Source organism: Clinocottus analis, unplaced genomic scaffold (genome assembly GCF_023055335.1).
Source record: "Clinocottus analis isolate CAN_PGR_092001 unplaced genomic scaffold, fCliAna1.0.p SCAF_17, whole genome shotgun sequence".
NCBI lineage: Eukaryota > Metazoa > Chordata > Actinopteri > Perciformes > Cottidae > Clinocottus > Clinocottus analis.
This window is the reverse complement of record NW_027175898.1, coordinates 10,027,116-10,048,887: the sequence shown is the minus strand read 5'-3', so window position 1 is coordinate 10,048,887 and position 21,772 is coordinate 10,027,116. Positions and strand designations below refer to the sequence as shown.

General features: G+C 42.7%; 1 protein-coding gene across 1 annotated transcript in view; it reads left to right on the top strand.

Annotated features, from left to right (window-relative positions):
• The window catches only part of msrab (methionine sulfoxide reductase Ab), a 30,341-nt gene extending 10,451 nt beyond the window's left edge, over positions 1–19,890 (top strand). The window contains 2 exon segments of the mRNA XM_068580232.1: positions 9,722–9,828; positions 18,564–19,890. Of these exon segments, the coding sequence (XP_068436333.1) occupies positions 9,722–9,828; positions 18,564–18,737 (281 nt within the window). The 3' untranslated portion in view covers positions 18,738–19,890.
• The last annotated feature ends 1,882 nt before the right edge of the window (positions 19,891–21,772 follow it).

Here is a 21,772-nt window from a genome sequence, read left to right as displayed (position 1 = left end):
TCTTACTACAGGCAGAGGTGTAGGTCGAGCCAACACGCTACGGGGCAAAGGCAGTGAGGCCAGAAGAGTAGTCATGCATTTCCCCTGACTCACTCCCTTGTCTCATCTCATGTTTTATTAATAGCATGCAGCGTACTGACGATGAACAAAAAAAACATATCTTTGTTACAGTTAAAACCGAACGCAATAATGACTACAAACTCAAGTATACTTTTTTTTTTCTAGGAGTGTTGCTCCTTGTGCGTGACTTCAATGTAAATCCCTGCCGTGTCTCCATCTTTCCTGATTCAGGGTTCACGTGTAGCAGAAATACCTCTGATTTGACAAATGTGGCGTGGAGTGGTGGAAAGGGGCCCGCTGGCTGTGCCTTCACGCATGCTTAAGCTCCAATTTATTCTGTCCACCTTCGAGTCTGGCTTAAAAGAGAATGGCGAAATTAAGGAAGTTTGCCGTTTTCCCTTTCAACTGCACAGATTCACTAGAGATCATTATATAAGGAGACGAGCCCAGAAACATTACGGATTCTGTTTTCTTCTAACACGATCAACACAGAGCCCATCCTAATTTATACATACACTCTATGTTGGAGTGCTTGCGGAATTATCATGTACAGATGCATATTCAGTTGCATGCAATACTTCCTTTTAATGCGTGTGCGTGGGTATGTATCTGAAAGTGTGTATGTACATACGTGTGTGTGTGTGTATGTGTTTTGAGATCTGTGCCTCTCTGCTTTGCCTCAGTTCAAAAGGGTTTAGTCCCAACAACGTGATGTCGGGCTGCGTAAACTCCACCAATCCCAGCCTGGATAGCAACATTAGCAGCCAATCAGAAACTCCCAGCAGCCTTTGCTGTGTGCCCTCTTTCCATATTCAGCAACACTAGTCTCAATCTGCTGGCTTCCCTGGGATGTTGCATAAAGACCCCCCATCCAACACGCTCCCATATTATAAGTTTCTTACGTCTGCAACTCTTTAGCAACATACATGGGAACACTCGAGCACAGATGAGCTCCAAACAGTCAAAGTCACGCGTTCATGTCAGAGAGCAACGGAGGGCTCTGTTTCATCGTGGGGCTTGAACACATGATTTGATGAATTTAGAATGATCACTGGTGAGACACAAACACATCTTGCTGTTCTTTCACACTCTGCAGATCAATTGTGCACACATTTCCATACTCGAGCATACTGTTCACTTCACATTATGCACAAGTGCTCATTATGCCTACTCATAGACAGCTTTTCTTTTCTCCATTGGTGTACATGTGGATAGGCAGAACACACACACAGACACACATACACACACGTACACACTGTGAATGCATTGAAGAGAGTGCACACAACTTCACATGGCATGTCACTTGGTTTATTGGATACTTCCTTGTTACTGAACATGGGCCCTGTTTCCCCTTAACTCCCAGTGGTGGAAAGAAGCATCTGGCGACTGCTTTACCCTGTCAACCTGTCAACTCATCCCTCTTTTATACTCTTCTGCTACTTTCATAGTTGCCTTAACATCCTGTTTTGCTCCTTAACTTATTCAAACAGAAGGTCACCTCCGCTGCTCTTCTCTCACTTTCTGTGATTTCCTATGCCTCTTCTCTTCCGCCTTTCCGTTCTTTCACACATCCATTTTGCACATTCTTCCCCCAGTTTCCCGCTCTCCTACTCCCTCATAACCACCCCCCAAACCTCGCTGTCTCACCTGCACCCCCCACCCCTGTCCTCTTTGCAGCGAGTCGAGCGAAGGGGCGAGTGAGCAAACGGCCTGGAGCCCGTCAGCACATCCGCAGAGCAGCGCAGTGAGTCGACCGCTCCCCGAGGCCATCCGCTCATCACACAAACACACTCGCATCCACTCACTCCACTTTTATCTCTTAGTCACTCTCTACTCCCCGCCCCCCTACCCCCCACACACACTTTCCCCATTCTCCCATCTCTTCCTCCGTTCCCCTCCCCGCCGCCCTTCTTCTTAACAACCAAGGCTTTTCCCCTCCTCTTTGTTTCCTCCTCATCTCTTTTCCTCTCCTTTCCTTCCTCTTACCTCGTTCCTTCCATCCTCTCTATTTTTTGAGGCCATGCAGTATTTATGGCGTGGACTGCTGATGCTGCGTCAGTGAACAGCGATAGGCACAAAAACACAAATGCACAGCTAAAATGGCTGAGGCGTCTGTCCTCATTTGATAGCGTCTTCACGTACATGCACACCATCCTTAAAGGTAGACGGTGGAGTCACATGGTAGAAAAGATATATATATATATATATATTAAAGTTGTTTTAAGTAGACAAGTGCAGTTAAATCAAATCAGTTATGGTGACCATTTACATCCCCTTGAGCTTTTCTTTTCTTTTTTTGGGGGCTGCGTTGACGAGTTGCTGTACGGGGTATATACGTTATATGTAGGCTTATATAAAGGAATATCTAATCTGATCTAATCATGCAAACACAGGCGTGGAAATGGTCAAAAATAGACATAGATCAAGCTGTCTTCCAGCTGTCAAGTCACGCTGGTGGCAGTTACTTTTGACAATTAAAAGGAGCATGAATATTCCCTTATATAATACCTTCACCCCAGCTGGCTGCGACACACGCCAATTCCCTGTTGGGGTACCCACATGTCCCCCCATGTCACCACATCCCTCAATTTAGGGTTGCCTCAGCCATCTAAAGCCAAACCCTGCAGGAGGTGACCTTGACCCCTGACCTGTGTGACCTCTGCCACCCCCACACTTCCAACCCAACCCCTTCCCTCTGCACTGGTTGGCTGAAAATGGCGTGCTCATTACCAGGTGTCAGTTATTACACCCTCACACACACTGACAGTCCTAATTTATGGAGATTGCGGCACGTGTGTGCACGCTGTGGGGGTTGAGTTATGCGTGTCCGTTTGAGGAGGCTGAAGTTATACATATTAGTTATTCGTATAGTCTTGTTTCATAAGTCTGTTTAGTTTCTGTGAAACAGTTTTGTGCTCTTGTTCACCTTTCATGGAAATTGAAATACTCCCACAGATAAGCTGAGATGAGCGTAATTGAAACAATATGGGAGAAATAAAATGGAAAAGGAGGGGTGGGATAGTGATAAGGAAGAGCAAAATACAAAGACGGTTACGACTTAAATAAGCATCAGATCCCAACCTGATCTGTGATTAGAGACACAGACCTTAGCATAAGTGTTCTGCATAATAATGACTGACAACAAATAACCGACAAATGCAGACAGAGCCGAAATATTTCCAATTAATTTCAGTGTTGGGAAATTGAGTTGCCACACAAAATCATATTAACTGTAATTAAAATATTGCCTCTGAAATAAAATGTGCTGCATTTGAAAAATCATTACTGTCAAATGTACTGCCGACACGAAAATTAAACTGACTCTGGACAGAAACCTTTTAGACCTTATATTTGTAGCAAATTTGCAGCCACGCTCATTGGATAGTATATTTCATATTTATTTAAATTGTTTAATTTCATTAAATGCCAGCAAGAATATGATAGAAATATACATGCAAACATTCCAGCAATTTTCGCTGATTTAAAATAAGGGAAATGTAACGCATTCTCTCATTTCTGGACTGAATTGAGTACAACAGGAGAGCAAGTTTCGTGTTTAGATGTGACTAAAAATAACCCGTGTGAGGGCCAGAGTCACAGTGCTCTGACAACAAGCCCAGAACCATGAAGTGATCATGTTAGAGAGCACTGCTGCAGTCGAGAAAATAAAATGGAAGAGATGTAACAGATTTTTAAAAGGCATGACGAAAGTTACTGCAGTAATCTACATGATGTGTGCCTTAGAGCCATATCTACACATATACACGGCACTATTGCCAAGGCAAACACAGTTCCACTGTTGGTTTGAGGTTCCCTCTGAATGTGTAGTGCCACCATCTGACAGCCGGCAGAGCTTCACTTTCGGTTTCGCTATGTATGTTTGCATGTGTCACATATTCAGGCCCCCTTAGTGTGTGTGTATATATATATATTCTGTGTGTGTGTGTGTTTGCACGTGCAGGCGAGTGTATGTGTGTGTCCGCTGGGGATGCTCTCACCATCCCAACTCCGTACTCTGCCTCTGTCTCCAGCGCGTCAGGAGCAGCTTACATAAGAACAGGGCAAAAATAGCAGCTGAGAGGGGAGAGGAGGAGAGGGCTCTGCTGGCACGCACACAGTCATAACGGGACCGCGGGGTACAGCACAACTCTGAGTACTCTCACGCACGCACACACACACACACACACACACACACACACACACACACACACACGCACACACACACGGAAGATTGCAGTTGTTCTTTTTTTTATTTGCTGTATACTTTTTTTGTGGACATAATTATAGAAATGGCGTTAGCTTATCAGACTCTATCACCTCCAAATAATCCTTGATGATGTTTCAGCTCAGGCGCAGGGCAGTGTTAGGGTTCTCTCTCCAGACCTGAAGGGGTTGTGTGACCGTGTAGGGAAATGCAGGAACGCGGTAGCCATGAAGAAGTAAAGTAAGAAGAAATATCAGATCGTTCATTAGTGCTCACTGTGCTGCAGTCTAATTGGCATGCACTGCCAAGTGCAATAATTCTGAAATTAACTTCAAATGTCTCTACTCCTTGTTCAGAAGGATGCAAAAGTCACCAATTACGCAGAAACATTTCTTAATTGCGGACACTGACAATTCAGTAGCTTGACTGCTGAAATGTTTATTCTTTCGTCTCTCTAATTAAATTGAAGGGAGGGGGGTGGGGGGATTGGCCTCATTTGCAATCTTTTCTTGTTTTACATCTATTTGATCCTGATATACAGTGTGAGTGAGGGAGCTGAAAGGGAAAGGAGGGACGGTACAGAAGAAGGTGGAGAGGTGAGGCTAATCTCAGCTCATACAGTGGTTAAAGGATGAAGGATCGTTGTGTAAAAAAGACACTAGGGGAGAATAAGCTGGGGTCAGGCCGTCAGTTCTGGACAAGGACATTACACATATTGGAGCCTGCAACTTAAAATTACAAGCCGGGTGTATGCTTGGTGCATCTTCAACCCTTCTTTCACTGCCCTCCACGTGAGATATATGAACTGGGGTCGAACTTGGTTAATGAGAAAAGGGAATGGAAGGTGAAGGGAAATGAGTGAGGAGGGAATAAGGAAAGAGTCAAAGACAAAAGGTGAACGATCACAATCTGCTGAAGGAAGCAGTGAAGGTAAAGTGAAGAAGTGAAGAGGCTTTTATCCTCAACAGCCAGCAGGGACAAACTGAACAGTGGCATTTTTTTTCTTTTGCTTTTTTTTTTTGCATGCAAGGGTAAACACTGGAAGAGATTTTTACAGAGTTGCCAGAAATCTCAGTGGATTTCAACACAACAAGCCCAAAAAGTCTATGCATGTCTCCCTCTGAGGCTTAAAAACACCCCTTACCCTCCCATTTTGTCTGATTTTGGCTGCTGTTATAAAGGGGCTACTTTTTATTGACGGGGGGAGGTATATAGTAAAATTAATAATTTTGGCTTCGTGGGCGTAGGTCAGTGACCCTGAGAGGTGGTGTGTGTATGTGTGTGTGCACGTGTATGACCCGAAACCCTCCCCTTCTGTCCACCCCCCCGTTACCCTCTGCTTTCTGAGGCAAGGCTCTCATGCATAATGCAGAAAGAACAGGGAGGCTCTCATTAATAATTACTGCCGTCTTTGATGGATGGAGAAAATAACGGAGGGGCTGTTAAAAATGGAGAGAGCAAGAGAGAGACGTCGGAGGCAGGAGGGGGGGGGATTGCCGTTGTAGTTCTTTGAGCACTTTATGCTTTTGGGGATGGATTTGGATTTAGTACAGTCAAAACCTCGGCTGATATTTTGGATAGTGTTAATATTTTGATGAGGGAGTAACTCCTCGTTCGATGGATGAGGGATCTCTGAAGATTTGATGAATCTTAATTGTCTTTGTGTTGGAAGCAGCTACTACCACTCAAGGGTGTTTGTCTCTTGACTTCTCTTTGATATTCCATATCATTAACCGTTTCTTTGTGATGAAAAGCCTTAGTCGTCTTTACTTTCTTATACAAGATATTAAATGTCTACCTTTCCTGTAAGATAGGAGATCAATTATATTCTGTTTAGCTAAAATAGCGTTAATCCAATTCTTTCAGTCAAACCATGATACCATATTTTATAAAAATATATTTTTTGCATGTACATGTTCCTCTCAATATTAATACATGCACTATCCATACATGATCGTGCACAGGTATACACATGCGTGTGTGTGTGTGTGTGTGTGTCTGTGTGTGTGTGTGTGTGTGTGTGTGAGAGCGAGTGAGAGCTGGTTAGAACCTCTGGGTCATCATGGAAGGTCATTGGGAGCAGCAAAGCTACAAGACCCCGGCCAGACAGCCAATCAGAGTAAAGGCTCTGGTGGGAAGCCAATGGCAGAGTGGCTCGGTGGCCTTTGATGGAGGGGCCACCATTAGCCTCGTCACTGAACAACAGTGCTGGGGGCAAGATGGCCGACATCCAACACTGCAGACATGGAGAGAAAGAGGATGACAGTAGAGATGGACGCAGAGGGATATAAGTAAGAGGGTTTATTTGTGAATGACACATTAAAGATAAGATGGATGGAAATGATTTACTTTGGAAAAGGTATGTTTAAAAAAATAGTAGGATATGATATTGGGGATGTTTTTAGCCAAACAAGCATAATGGCCGTAGGGACGGCAATCGTGGTGTGCAGGTCAGTCCACCGCTGTGGATCAGTTATTAATATCTCAATTGGATGGATCCTCATGAAATTTAGTACAGACGTTCATGATGAGTTGTAATATTTTTGGCGGTGCCAACTCTTTATCAAGCAGGCTCACCAAATCTTCATTTTGTTTAATACTTTCCATTAATGACCAATTACCTGCAAAGCTAATGACATTCCCTCGAGCTTCCACTCTTTGATTTGTTTTGATTGGCGCTAAATCGAAAATCATACCTGCTAACATTAGCACATTAAGCACTGTGATTGTGTCATGGTAACTTGTGAAATGATTAGTTGTTCGGGTAAGGGGACTTGATTTAAACTCAGCCTTAATAGCTGTGTCAGCTACTAACAGACCACAACATACTGCAGTTACAACATACTGCATATACTGCAACATACTGCACACATATACAACATACTGCAGTTCATAGCTGCAGTTGCCAACCACAAGGAAAGGGGCGGAGCTTTCCGTTGGTTCCAGTTCATTCAGGTACAAAAATGGCTGACAGAAACTAAACTTAAAAACTTGAGGAATTGGTTGCAAAATAGTTGTATGAGTGCATAAGAAAAAAATTAATTCCACCGATCACACGATCGTCGTTCTCGTTCTTATTATAATAAACCCATCCTTAACTCACATAGCCCACACCGGAGGCAAGCTCGTTATTCCAAGTTTTTAATACTTTGTAGAAAAGTTGTGGTACCAAGTCCTGTGGGTGGCACTAATGAAGCATGCTTTTGTAAATGGTATTTCAGATGAGCCTCAATGCGCTGGCTTTCATCATTTATGTCTATCATACGTGATACATGGCCTTTAATACAAATCTTAATGGTTATCTTATCATACCACGGCTTGTGGATGTCTCAAGCCAAGTGTGCTCATATGCTTCTTCTGCTGGAAATAATAATAATAATACCAATAATAATAATAATAAAAATAGGGCAAATTGATTATCAGTGATTGTTTTATTGGTTGGCTTGTTTTTGTCGTCATTGGAATTTCTAGAAATGAAAACTTCTTTGGAAAAAAACCTACTCTGTGAAATATGATAGTTTCGGATTGTGTGTTTATAGGCTCATAGAAATATAGAAGATGGGTTCAAATTTTACACAGTAATTTACATTTGATTAATTAGCATGAATTATTCATGGTAACAATGCCATTCACTTAAAGGTGATGGAAATGTCCATTAGCTTTATTCGGAGCAGATATGAAAGTAAAATGAATTGTTCTGTATAGCGCTTATTCTCTTTAATATGTTCAAAAGAAGAAGAAAAAAGACTAATACGCACACATATCGTTCAACAGGGTAATCTCCACAACACACAGTTTTATCACTTTCAGTGAAGCAAATTCTCTGAGGCATTCAGTGTGTGTCGGAGACCGAGCAACGTCTGCTTGTCTACTCCGATTTGAATGAAGACCAGATGAATACTTATAGCCATTATATCTGAACAGCCTGTCACAGATAGATTGTGACACTCGATGATGAAAGGTAACATTTAATCTAAAGAGAACACGATATGATGTGTCAGGGAGACGCCAACATCTTGTGGCCCCAGCTTGTTCAGGGAAAATCTGTTTTCTCCCACCACACAGAACACATTACATATACTGTAGATATTAACAGGTGCCTCACAGTATGTGGTGGGAAAAAATGTAAATCATGTTAAAGCTTATATGGGCAACAGACCTTTTCTCATGAGGAAATCTTTTGGGGTTGAGCACTATCTGAATGTGTACAGATTGTAAAGCCCTCTGAGGCAAATTTGTGTTTTGGGGCTATAATAAATAAATTGAATTGAATTGAACTACATATGTGGTGAGGGAAAACTGTGGCATGGCAGATTTGTTCATACTGTTTTTCTTCATCTGTTCTCACGTCATCTGAGCTTATTGTAATTAGACTTGACATCATTCTCTTTCCTGTTAGAGCACAATACGCGTTTCCTCACACAAACTGACGACCTGACCCACACATTGCAACTTATAGAGACCCTGTTTTACAATTTGAAGCACTAATCAACATTTTATCTTTACACTGGATCAAGTCATAACCTGTAGTATGAAAGTGTCTCTGCAAATCCCCCTCCGCTCTAGGAAGCAATGTGTCATCTTTCAACACATTGTTTTAGTTTTATTTTACAACATATAACCAACATACTTTCCGCAACCCTTTTCCAGTTGCAGCAGACTGCTGTTCTCAACCAAAAAAACACCTATCTGCCTTGCAGCAAATGGCAGAAAAGTTAGCAACTTGCTGATGAACATAGCGGAGCATTTAGCTGCCAGATATTTCCCTTGTGATTTGGTGGATACGAAAACTGAATTAAAAGGGTAGTGAACCACTCAAGTTTGTTGGGCACAAACACAACTCCAAATTAATGCTAGTGTTGCTCTGTGTCTGATAGGCCATTGTTGTGTTAACAGCTCGTTTCGATTCACCCAATTAGCCAAAAATGATGAGGTAATAGTGCTTAATATTTATTTATTTTTTTAATGGGAAATAAGTGGACACAACAACAAGACAAAAACTAATACTATTACATAACAAAAAGCCTTTTAAGAAGTACACACACACACACGTGACACTCTCCTCTGCCCCATCGCAGGAGGCCAAAGATTGAGAAGGACAATGATTTAGAAAAGAAATGCAGAAGAGAATGATGAGAAGAAGCAAAGATTGAGTTTAAACACATGTAAAACTGATGAACATGTTGACAGTGCCACAGAGATGACAAAGAAAAAGAAAATACACCCACTTTCATGAGCCCATACACCTACACACTGCAGGCCTCCCTAATGAAAGCCCAAATCTGCTGTGATCTTTAAATTTATTTGGCTTCATGAATTCAAGATGCAGGATGATGACATAATTGTGAAAACCTTTTACACGCAAATTACACTTTTTTTCTGTGGTGATTGAAGTACTTATGCTTATTTGTGGGGTGTCTTATTGTCCCTTTTATGTGTGTGTGTGTGTTTACGCAGGTATGAGGCAGCAGAATGATCACGGTACTCAGTATCGTTCAGCCATTTACACATCCAACCCCACTCAGCACGAGCTCGCCTTGAAGAGCAAAGTTGCCTTCCAGCAGGTATAGTACACACACACACACTTAAGCTTTGTGTTGCATTTAACCAGAACAAGTGTAGAGTAACGGTTAGCATCTGTTGAAAAAGTGTAAATGATAGTATAATAATGAATAATGCCATATTTTTTATAATCTTCTATTCAGTGTTGAGGTACCAGTCGGCAAACTGCAACGCGTTAGTGACTTAAAGTGCGTTATTTCTGATGGCCATCAGGGAGAAACTCCTCAGGGGAACTCCACTTGTCACTTTTTTACCTCAGTAAGCAGTGTATCGTCTCAATCGTAGACTCACGTCTTGTTCAACACAGTATGATGTTTATTTTGTAAAATATGATCTCATTTAGATTAAAATAGACATGGATACACATTAGGGTGTGGCTACTTTGTGATTGACAGGTCGATTTTACAACTTTAACCCAGTCACACATATCTTTTCAGCTTTCAGTTGTACTTGGCTCCATCCTATTTTATCCTTTTTATCCATCCCTTTTGGTTTCTCAAAAACAAAAAACCTTATATGGCGACAGACAATCTGCTGACCTCAAAGGCCTCAAAACTTCAGCCCAAAGTGATGTGATGGTGACTACGTCCGCTTATTATGTACAATCTACGGGTGTAACATAAGAAAACACTGCCCACACTTTAAAAACATCAGACAGGTCTATGTTCTTTAGCTACTTTCACTCGTAAATGTTTGTGTTTTGTATCATGTTGGTAATTCCTTTTTTTCGGGAGAGGGGCGTTAAACAGCACTAAGCTGTAGTTTGGAGTTGTCCCAGTTATTTGAATAAGAATAAAACGTCCGTCTCTGGAGTGGTGACCTCTTAGAGTTTGATGCTGTTTAGTGAAGCAAAGCCACCTCTTGTTAAGTTGATCTCCATCTCCATCCAATGGGTGGCTCTCTTCCGTAAAGTGAATGAGAGGAAAAGGGTCATTAGGTCATCAAAACTCATTTCAAAAGTGTGTCCTTTCTGTGGCACACGCGTCTCCCTTTTGTTCTTTCGTCCATCTGTCCGTCCCTACATCCATTAGTCCATCTATCCGTTGATCCCTGCATCTCGTTCGTTTGTTCATCCCTCGCCTCTCGAAATGGAATTCATGAACAAGCTGGCAGGGGGCGGAGGGGAGCAAATTATGATCGTCATGCTTACTTAGGGATCCCGGGGTCAGCAGTCATGAGCCACGAGGCTGTTCATGTTACCACGGCGACAACCTCCCAACTTTGGCCTTGGGCTGGGGTCAGAGGTCAAAGAGAAGTGGCAGCTGAGACCAGGAAGGTGGTAAATGGAGGGGGAAAAAAATAAAAAGCGGGAGGCAATCAGATCAGAGGGCCTGACTGACTGACAGGTTATCAACTGACTGACCCCTCACACACACACACACGCACACACACACACACACACACACACACACACACACACTCACACACACGCACACGCACTCACATCATCCAGGTTCATGAGCAATTCTTAATCACAGTTTTTACAATCAAAATCACAACTGGAGAGGATGAGTTTAATACATGAGTGTGAATGTTCAAATGGAAATAATATTTAATATATCTTAATTATTGAATATTACAATAATCATGTAATGAACTTTGAAACTCAACTTTAAGCCAACATAACCAGCAACTAAATGGTCTGTGAGGTAAAATGTCAAAGGAAGACTGGAAAAAATATTAACAATCAAATCCATAAACAGTTGCTTGATCTTGTTTTCATGAGACAATCGGTAATATTTAACTTATTTTATTAAGCTTACAATGCTGTTAAATCCCTGGTAAACTTGTTCTTGTATCTATCAATCCATGCAGTATAGAAATATTTGCTGTGTGTTGAAAACCTTTGAATAATATTCATGGCACCGCTGACAATTGATGTCATTTATTTATTTAGTAACCTAACTTTTTCTGAAAACAACAATGTACGTCAAAGATATGTAATGACTGCGACATACATTCTAAATACTGAATAAACTGCTACGGTTGTAATGCATTCATGTTACCAAAAAAGTCTTATATCAAGCATTATTTTCCTGTCACCTCCGCGCGAGAGGAAAGAAGCGAACCGTAACCCAGTTTACAGCAGACACTCAAAAAACACACCCATTTATGAAACATCCAAAGCCGAAACAGCACTCAGACTTTTCCCTCGTTCTCCCCTTCTCTCTCCCCACAAACGCTGCTGACGCCACCGATCTGTCAACCACTTCAGTGGCACCCCAGTTTCATCTGAGGGCCACTGGGACACATATCTTCTCAAAGCAGCTGACACGCTCTGAACCAAAATGGCAGCTTCCTGCCCTGAAATGGTTGCCTTGCCGCATTGATGCTGAGTCTAAAAAAACGCCCTGGCTTGGAAATGGCATCTGTACAGAGGAAGGTCTTGCTGTGTGTCTGTCTGTGCACGTGAGGTTGTGTGTGTGTCAGTGTGTGTGTGTGTGTGTGTGTGCGTTTTTATCCGAAAAGGCCAGCGCTCTCTTATCAGGAGAAGTAAGTGCATGTTCGGTAGAGTGACAAGAGAGCGTGGGTGGAGGCGATCCAAGACGATCGGAGATAAGACAGGCATCACAAAATCCAGATTCCACCCCACTGCCAGCCCATGACTCACACACACTCACTCACATGTACGTACAGACACACACGGAGACATACATTTGGCACATACAAGCAGAGCCCAATGAATAATTAACCCATATGAAGAGTCTCTTCTGCAGGGCTTTCAGTTTCTTAACTTCAGCATTGGGGGTGGGGGTGTGGGAGAGTGAGGCAGAAAAGCTTGTTTAAGCGCGAGAGCAGAGAGGGGGAGGAGAGAGGGGGGAGAGGGAGAGGGAGGGGGGAGAGGAGAAGGGGGTTCTCTATAATGAAATTTGAAATTTGCAGAACATCAAAGGCTTCTGTAGTCAAGCCGCTGTGGCAGCAGAGCAGAGAGGAGGAGTGAATCTCTTTCTCTCCCTCTGTCTCCCCCGTCTCTCTCTCCCTCGTTCCCCTTCTCTCTTTCTCTCCATCTTTCCCTCTCTGCTAAAATGTGTCTCCCCAGAGCTGGGTGAGTGGGGGTGAGAGAGAAGGGATGGGAAGAGTTGATTAGGAGGAGAGTGCAGGGCGGTGGTGGGGGTCGGGGAGAGATGGGTTAGGGTTTGGAGAAGAAAAAAATGGAGGTACGGGGCTTCTATACCTCCTTTTTCTCCATATAATATGGGTGTGTGAGACAGAGATGAGTGTGTGTGCATGTATTAACAATAGTCTTTATCAAGCCAGCTTGAATATCACGTGTGTGTGCGTGTGTGTGTGTGTGTGTGTGTGTGTGTGTGTGTGTGTGTGTGTGTGTGTGTGCATGCACATGCATGTGTGTCGGGCCTTGGAGGGGTGAGTGTGCCCTCTGATAAGGCATCCTAACTTAATGAGCTTGAAAGGGGGAAGCAGGGGGGTGCACAGGGGTGAAGGCTGGAAGAAAAAAAGGGGGGGATCGTTTGGGGCTAAAAAATCTTGAGGAGAAGCCCGGGGGTTGATAAAACGGGGCACAGCATCAGCAGGTTTTGTCATCGGGCTTCAAGTCACACGAGCTCACGTCCTTCGTTTTGGAAAGTCTTCAAAAGTCAGATTTACCCTTCCAGCTATTCCCCAGCTCCCGCATCTAAAAGTCTGTCTGTGTTTTACATGGAAATCCTTTTGCCGTTTGCCGAACTGATCGATCGCAACATAACATCTTTCTTACGAAACTACAAGGTGGTATTGCCTCAGATATAACAGTTATATTGTTCACAAATTTGTTTTTAATTGCCAGAAGCTGAACGCCCATCCCTGAGTGAGATACTGATCTTCAGATACTGCGTACAGTGCAGCTGAAATGTTTTCACAAGAAGTCTGCATTTTACCGCCTTCAGATGTTGAGCTACTTGTTGTCTGCCCTTGAAATAAAACAAAACAAAAAAATAACGATGTAGGAGCACGCAGCGCCTCGCTCAGAGACCAAAGTGTGTGCGTACTCTCACCCTCTCAAAATGTAGGAGTGTTGGCTTCCTCGCTCACAAAATGTAGGAGCGCTCACTGAAGATTAGAGCCCAGCTAAAATGGATGCCTGACCCGCGCTGAAAAAGAGAAAGATGAACAGAGCAGGGCAAGAACGAAAAACTCTTCATCCTCTGTGCAGACAAACACACGGAGGGAACACGCATCCTTTAGCTCACCATGTACAAGAATGTTTTACATATCTGGCTTTTTACGTAACATGAAGCACAATGTCTTCGTTATCTCGTCTCTATTTTTTCATCACCTCACTACGTGTTTTCATTCAGCCTCTGGATAATCTCCCATGCTCTACTCCACTTCGCTCCATCTCTTCCTGCGTGTCTCTGCACCATCTCTCTGTCGCTTTCTCTCCCGGTCCGTCTTCCTCCTTCGTCTTCTTTCCATCACTATCGCTCAGTCTATCTCTGGGAGGTCATGGAGGGCAAGCGTGGGGACCAGTCGATAAGTATCATGTCAGCTCACTTTGTGTGTTTTCAGCAGGCAGAGTCGGTCTATCTGGTACTCGCGTTGTCACGCGGAGCAACTTTGCTTCTGGCAGTCCTCGAAGTGTATTTACATTTTTAGGATGTTGAAGGGCTTCATGTGCTCCAGCGTTCAGGTGCGCAGCTCCAGTGAAGGCGACGCTGTTTCTAGATCCGTGCAGATGGGAGTTCGTAGTAACCTTTAAATCATTTGTCTTTATATTCTCAGTACATTTAAGTTCTAAGTCCTTTTTTTAAGTATAACTTTGAGTGACTTATGCATTTAATTGTATTTCTACTTTCTGCTCTACTTATAATGTCACAGGGAATATTGTCCATAATTGTATAAATTTACCAAAGTTTTTGGCAGATGTAGTCAGATCAATATTTTACATGCAAGGCATTGAATCAGTTTATGATATGTATGCAGTATTCTAGATTAGAAAAGTATATAATATAGTTAAATATAACTATACAATTAAACACTGTTTACACACTAATGCATTATAAAATTATATTCCCCAATAATTCTGTATCTTGACATCTTTATAGGCATCTTTCAATTAACTAATGGATCATTCTGTTCTTCTCGTCAAGTCAAATTATAAATGTAGGACTTAATGCTTGTGATGTAATTTTTACATCAAGGCATTGCAATTTTGCTTACAATAAACATTCTCAGTACTTCAATACTCCAAGAAATAATTCATATAAGGATAGAAAATGAGGCGATAACCACACACCAGTAACAGGAATGGACTATGAGATGATTAAATATATCACTGAATTGAGGTCATATTCCTCTTCAAATGTCTTCACCATGAGTCATCGGTTGTCACAAACTCGATGTCAATGTGCGTCTCTTCCCCACCACTCTGCAGCCGTAGGCCTTCCGAGGGGAGAGGAGAGACAAGGCAGTGGGGTAGGACGAGAGGAGAGAGTGCTTTTTCTTCTTCTTTCTCTTGCTCCTCCACCTCCACCCTCTCTCTCGGGGTGTCACGTCCTATTTGTGTCCTGAGGCCGTCTCTCTGGCGATAGTGATGGCGAGAGGGGTCTCTCTCGCTTGGCTGGAGAGCGAGGAGGACCTCATAGCACGAAGCCGTGGTCTGTGCTGAGAAAGAGAGAGAGAGAGAGAGAGAAAGGTGGGGAGAGAGAGAGAGAGAGAGAGAGAGATGCACCCGTTCAGCCATGCCTTTGACAGGAGAGTATTTCCGACAGGCGTGAAGAAAGGAAGGGCTGACTGGGCTGAGTGAACTCAGCCCTTAAAAAACGCACACACACATACACACAAACATGTTTTTGTCACTGAAGAGGACATTGCATTGGCTTACATTCATTCCTCTGTAATTTGAGCATAAGCAGTTCATGACTGATCCCAACGCTAACCGTCACCAAAAACCAAGTCTTCACCCCCACAATGTAACGGTTTTCCCTCGTGGGGACCCGCTTTTTGTCACCAAATGGAAAGTGACACTCCATAATGTGTCTGTGACGTGATTTGTGTCCCCACAGTGACGCTAATATCCACAGAAACACACCCTGAACTCTACCTTACGTGTTCTGTATTCACGACCCTTCGTTTCAATCCTTACATACAAACAGAGGAACACATTTCTCTCCCTCTATGTAGCCGTCGTCTAAACATCTTCCCCACGAGCATGAAAATGCCCAACTTGAGGGCATCCCGTTAGCTCTACCTCTCTGAAATTTTCTTTCCTCCATCTTTGACATTTTTTTACAGTCCACATACTTACCTTCATTCCTCTGCTGCTCCTGCAGTGAGAGAGAGAGAGAGAGAGAGAGAGAGAGAGAGAGAGAGGGAGGGGGGGGGGGGGGAGGGAGAGAGAGCGAGAGCGAAGCCACATAAGGTTATACACAGTGGTATGACGCCATGCATTCTGATTTATAGATCTAAAATGGCCGCCGTGTTGTGACTGCTGTAAAGGGCTGGATGAAGAGCGAGGGAGTTGTGCGGGGATGTCAGGGCGGGGGTGTACGTTTGCTTGGAATAGCAGACCTTTTCTTGGACATTGTGTTCTCCTCACATGGAGCGTCCTCTGCCCCGGAGGGTTTGCTACTACAGTGGTTCTGTGGCGATGACTGATTAATTAGGCCATGATGTACAAAGATCCCATGCTTGTGTCGGCCGGTTCACTACAATTCTGTTGGATGTAGGCAGGACAAATAGGTTCCTCTGTGTCAGAGTGCACACCGTATGCATGTGAAAAAGGTAAATATGCCGGTGCTTGTGCGGTTGCTGTTCTGGCTGTCGTCTGCTTTGTGGACGTTGGGTCCTTTCTGCAGGGAGATTAGAGCCCTCACACTGTAGCGGCAGCCACTGAGGACTTGGAGGTCAGCCGCTGCCTCAGCCTCTCTGTGGGGCGCGGAGCTTTGATTTACTGACTCCACTGCATCACCTCCAGCACACACACACACACACACACACACACACACACACACACACACACACACACACACACACACACACACACACACACACACACACATACACACACACACACGCACATACAGCTTGTACCACACTGCCTCCATGTGGACAACATGATGCACTGCCTTGCAGCCCTTCACTTCAATGTTATTACCTCTTATAAATTAGTATTGTTGCTCTTTTAAACCTGCCTTCCTCTTGCAATCCCAGATGACCTGAGGACGAACTACGAATGTCCGTATTTTAATATTCAGCTCAGTTACAATATCAGTAAAAGATGTGTCACCTCACACATAGATATAAGTGCAAATATAAGCACCAAGGGTAGTAGATTAATTGTAAATGAATTGCCGACAATTTTGATGGTCAATAGTAAAGTAATGTATCAAGCGGAAGAAAGAAATGATCTCCCTCCAGCATCTAAAATATGACAAACCTATGAGCAGTTATCTCTGTTTTCTAACTTTTTTATAGGATGACAATATTCAACTCGTATAGAATGAAACATACTGGTAGATTAATTGATAATGCAAAATAATGGTAAGTAAGCTGCAGCTCGAGGCTGGTTGAGATTTAAAGCATGGGAAGCTTCATATGTATTAGTTAGAGGTGGGCGACAAATAAAAACTTGATTAAATGAGTGGATAATCATAATAGATGACGCAAATGTGCTCCAGACAGGTCACAGAATGGTTTGAAAAAATACGACTGTGGTATTTGTCGTCATAATTCTGGGGCTCCGTAACTTATCGCAACACATTTTACATGACAAACCCGTTGAGTCATTTAATATAGAAAATATTGATCAATGTAGCTTCAAAGTGACAACTCCATATTGGCACGAGTCCTGCATTGACATATTTGACAAGAATGTGATTTCCATTTTTTTTTGCAAACGATTCTGCAGTATTTTCAGTAGCTTTTATTAGACATTTTGATACTTTTTTCCTCTGCCTTGAAAATGCCATGGTGTGTGTTGAACCCTGTCAAGTGACGCCCTCATAAAGCAAAGCTCCTCAGAGCTGCACACAGTTCTGAGATGTAGTGCTACATGCGAGTTACTTGTTGCCCTCAGACACTCCCAGTGCACCTCAGACTTGTTGTTTTGTCGTCTCTCAGGAGCGCTGATCTAGAGGACTGAGTGCTTGTATTATCAGATAGAGAAAACCACTCAGCTCAGCAGGTATTTCATACATCTGTCAGAGGTATTAATGTGTCTGTGTGTGTGTGTGTGTGTGTGTGTGTGTGTGTGTGCTTTTTTTGTGTGCGTTTGAAGCCTTTTCTCAAAGTGTTAAGAAAAGTGTGAGTATGAAAGTGTCTTAAAGAGTTCTCAAAGAGAGCGGATACTCTTTGATGCTTTGTCCCACAGAGAGAGCCACAGAGGCAAGCTGCACCACTGAAAGAAAAATACGTTCCTTTCTTCTGTCACTCAATCACCCTGCTTTCTAGCCGTGGAGCAAAAACTCTTTACTGTATTAGTGAGAGGTATTGAAAGTACACATCCAATACAACAACCATATAAAGAGGCGTCTACATTTTTAGAAAGTTATAGAAAACAGAGAAAGTAGTACTGAATGTATATCATGGCTGAGGGGTTGGAGACGAGCCGCAGAATCTGAGTTTATGAAGATGCTGCATACTAGGAATGTTTAGATTAGGGTAGGATTAAGGTGGCCAGTAGTTCTGTATCTCCATGTGTAAAGTGAACACGCCTTAAATCTAACCTCATGACCTTTTGCATTTCACTGTGCATTTCTTTCCAAATGATGTGATGTTCTATATTTTGTCCCCTATAAAGGAGCTGGATAAAAAAGGCTACGGTAGCATCACCACAGAGATCCAGGAGGGGCAGCTGTTTTACTACGCTGAAGACTATCACCAGCAGTATCTGAAGAAAAACCCAAAGGGCTATTGTGGCCTCAAAGGAACCGGAGTCTCTTGTCCCATTGGAGACAAGAAGGATGAGCTGTGAAGAAATGTGGGGTGACAAAGAAAAGATTGAGGATTTTTGAAGGTTGTTATTTGGACATTGATTAATCCTAATCTTTTCTTTTTGATCCACTGGTTAATTCTATCACTCAGGGTATTGTCTTCTAACACAATAATTTAGTTCAGTTTATTTTGTATAGCCCAAAAACACAAATACAAATTTGCCTCGCAGGGCTTTACAATCTGTACGTATAAGACATCCCTGTCCCAGGACCTCACATTGGATGAGGAACAATTCACCCAAATAAAGATAGTAGAAACCCTTTCACAGGGAAAGAAAGGGAAGAAACCTGATAACATATTAGTCAGATTGCAAATACATTATTAAGCTTCAGGAACCATTTTAATCAAAGCTTCAATATGTGTATCTGTCTGTCTTTTTCAGCCGAGTATGTGTGTACACAAAGTAATTTGCTCCCAAATACAATACAAATAGACATACAGCTAAAAACAAAGATTAAACATGAACATCAAACTACTAGGTACCAATACACATATTAAAAAAATACACATAAAAACAATACTATTTGTAAACCGTAAGACAATAGTCTGCACTATAATACAGCTTTTTTTATATAGCACCTGTGAAACATAAAGTTAATACAAAGTGCTTTCCATTAGACATAAAAGGAAATGACATGAATTCAAAGATAATTGAACTTGAGGTTGTCCTGCAGCTGCAGCGCTGGTTGAATTGCAATTACAATCAGACTCCACAAGGTGGCAATGTTTCTCAAAGAACGTCACACATAAGCAGAATGTTTCTGTTGCATCCACTTTGATGTAATATGTAGTATTCTTTCTCCATGTGAACACCTTTGACTTCTAAAGTTGGTTGATTGTCAGAAAATCCACCACAGATAATGGTTTTACTATTTAGTAACCTATTTTAAATCCATCTTAAAAGGCGAACACTATGACAGAGCCCAGACTTTACTGTCAGCGTCGCATTACTTTTTCTTATTACTCAAATGCAGAGTTTATTCTAATCAGTCGCTTAGTAAAAGTGAAAGACAATAATTCCAGCTTGAATGTAATGCAGTCTCATCTTGATTTTAAGAGTAAAATCATTTAAACTGCCTGTATTTTGTTAATGTCTCACTTTGTAAAAAAAAATAAACTATATCTCAACCTTTTCTTTATGTACCGTGCTTGTGTTTGTCTCTGTCGGTGTGTTCCAACATACATGTTTCTACCCGTGCTGCTTCATTTATATTTTAAAGATAACCCACCGTTTAAATGATTTCTCGCTTTTTTTTCGCCCGGTTTGAGAGTGGACCATAGTCGTATGACTGAGTGTGACACCCAGTTGCATCCATGAGAGCCTCTACTCATTCGAGATTGAGACATTTCAGACATTCAAGCATTTAATATGACTCACACTTTTGCTTAAACTCTTACTCCGCTTCCCGCAAACCCATAATTATGCATGAAAGTCCTGTCAAATATGATATAATTACATATCCGAGAAAACAGAGGAATTACTAAACCGTGTGCATTAATTTTACTATTATAAAATGCCTGAACGTCTATTTAAAAATGAAAATCACACTCATCATTAGACTCCAAAATACTGAGATGATATCTAGAAAAAGCTTTTTGGTCGACCGCAGCAGTGTGATTCACCACGCTCTCGTTTTTCCCCCTGCCTCTCTGCTATCTTTCTTTCTCTGTCTGTGTGTATGTGTCACATCCTGACACCTGTGTGTAGGTGTGGACCAGGGCACAGGTGCAGGTGCAACCTCTCAAGGCCTATTTTAGTATCGGGACAGATATTTTTTGCATGTGTCTGCATGCATGCCCTGTGTGTGTGTGTGTGTGTGTGTGTGTGTGTGTGTGTGTGTGTGTGTGTGCGTGTGTGTGTGTGTGTGTGTGTGTGCGCGTGTGTGTGTGTCAGGGCATGTGAAGCTGCGGCTTACTTGATCATACCGCTGGTATGTGGTTGGGCCAGTGAGCTGTTTTCCATCGCCCGCCTATATTTTTGCATGTTGTTGTGTTTTGGCAAGCGTGTGAGAGGAGATAACCTTTTAATAAAGAGATCTTGATTTCCCCCGGCTTTGACGAGAGGATGGTATGAAAGTTAGAGTTGCACAATTAAATCTGTGTTGGACTTGTCTTCAACAGGAGACGCCAGCCTCAGTGAGCACAGTACAGAGAATGATAAGGATTTAAGAACATTATAGTTGCTGTGGAAATTGTACACCGTTTAATGCAAACCCATTAGAATCACACTTAGCAGTAGCTGCATACGTACGTGTATGTTTTCTGTGTATTCCTTTGTAATAGCTTAAAATGGGGCATGGAAATGCATGGTACTCTCATATACGCATCCATACACAAACACAGTGAGGCAGGGCAGGACAGGAACCAGGCTGTGTGTGCCCTTCAGACAGAGCCTATTGTCTGCAGATGGGCCTTTAATGGCCCCACAGCTGGCCACAAAGAGCATACCGCTCCAGCTCGCTGCTATGCCTCTCACTGGCCTATACTCAGTCAGCCTGAAGAGAGGAGGCAGCTCGCAGGCACACCAACACCACTGTGCACATGCATTCGATATCTCATTCTGCTACACCCTTACAAGCATGCGTTTTGCTTCTTGTCAAATTCTCGACCAACGATGCGCAAATAGGCTTGAGAAAAACGAGTGGAACTGTGGAATAGTCGGCTGAAATGGAGAAAAAAAGTGTTTGCTGTTTATCTGTAAGAACTGTGCGCTCTTACCCACACACACAGATACCCGCGCAGACACATATCAACACATGTCCCAACCACTACCTCTAACTCCGTCCTGTACTGCCGCCTAATGCAAAAGGCATCGCCCACGCAAAAAGACACCTTGCAGAGACGTGCACCCACACAAATTTCTTGCACTCTGATACACTTTCTATTGTGTCCTCGTTTCACAGCTTTTCACTTATCTTCCCCTTGACGGCTTTAATAGATCTTGCCGTATGTGTATAAAGCACCGGATATGTAAACATTATTGGAAATAGCATTGTTGTTTTTCCTCTTTAGCTG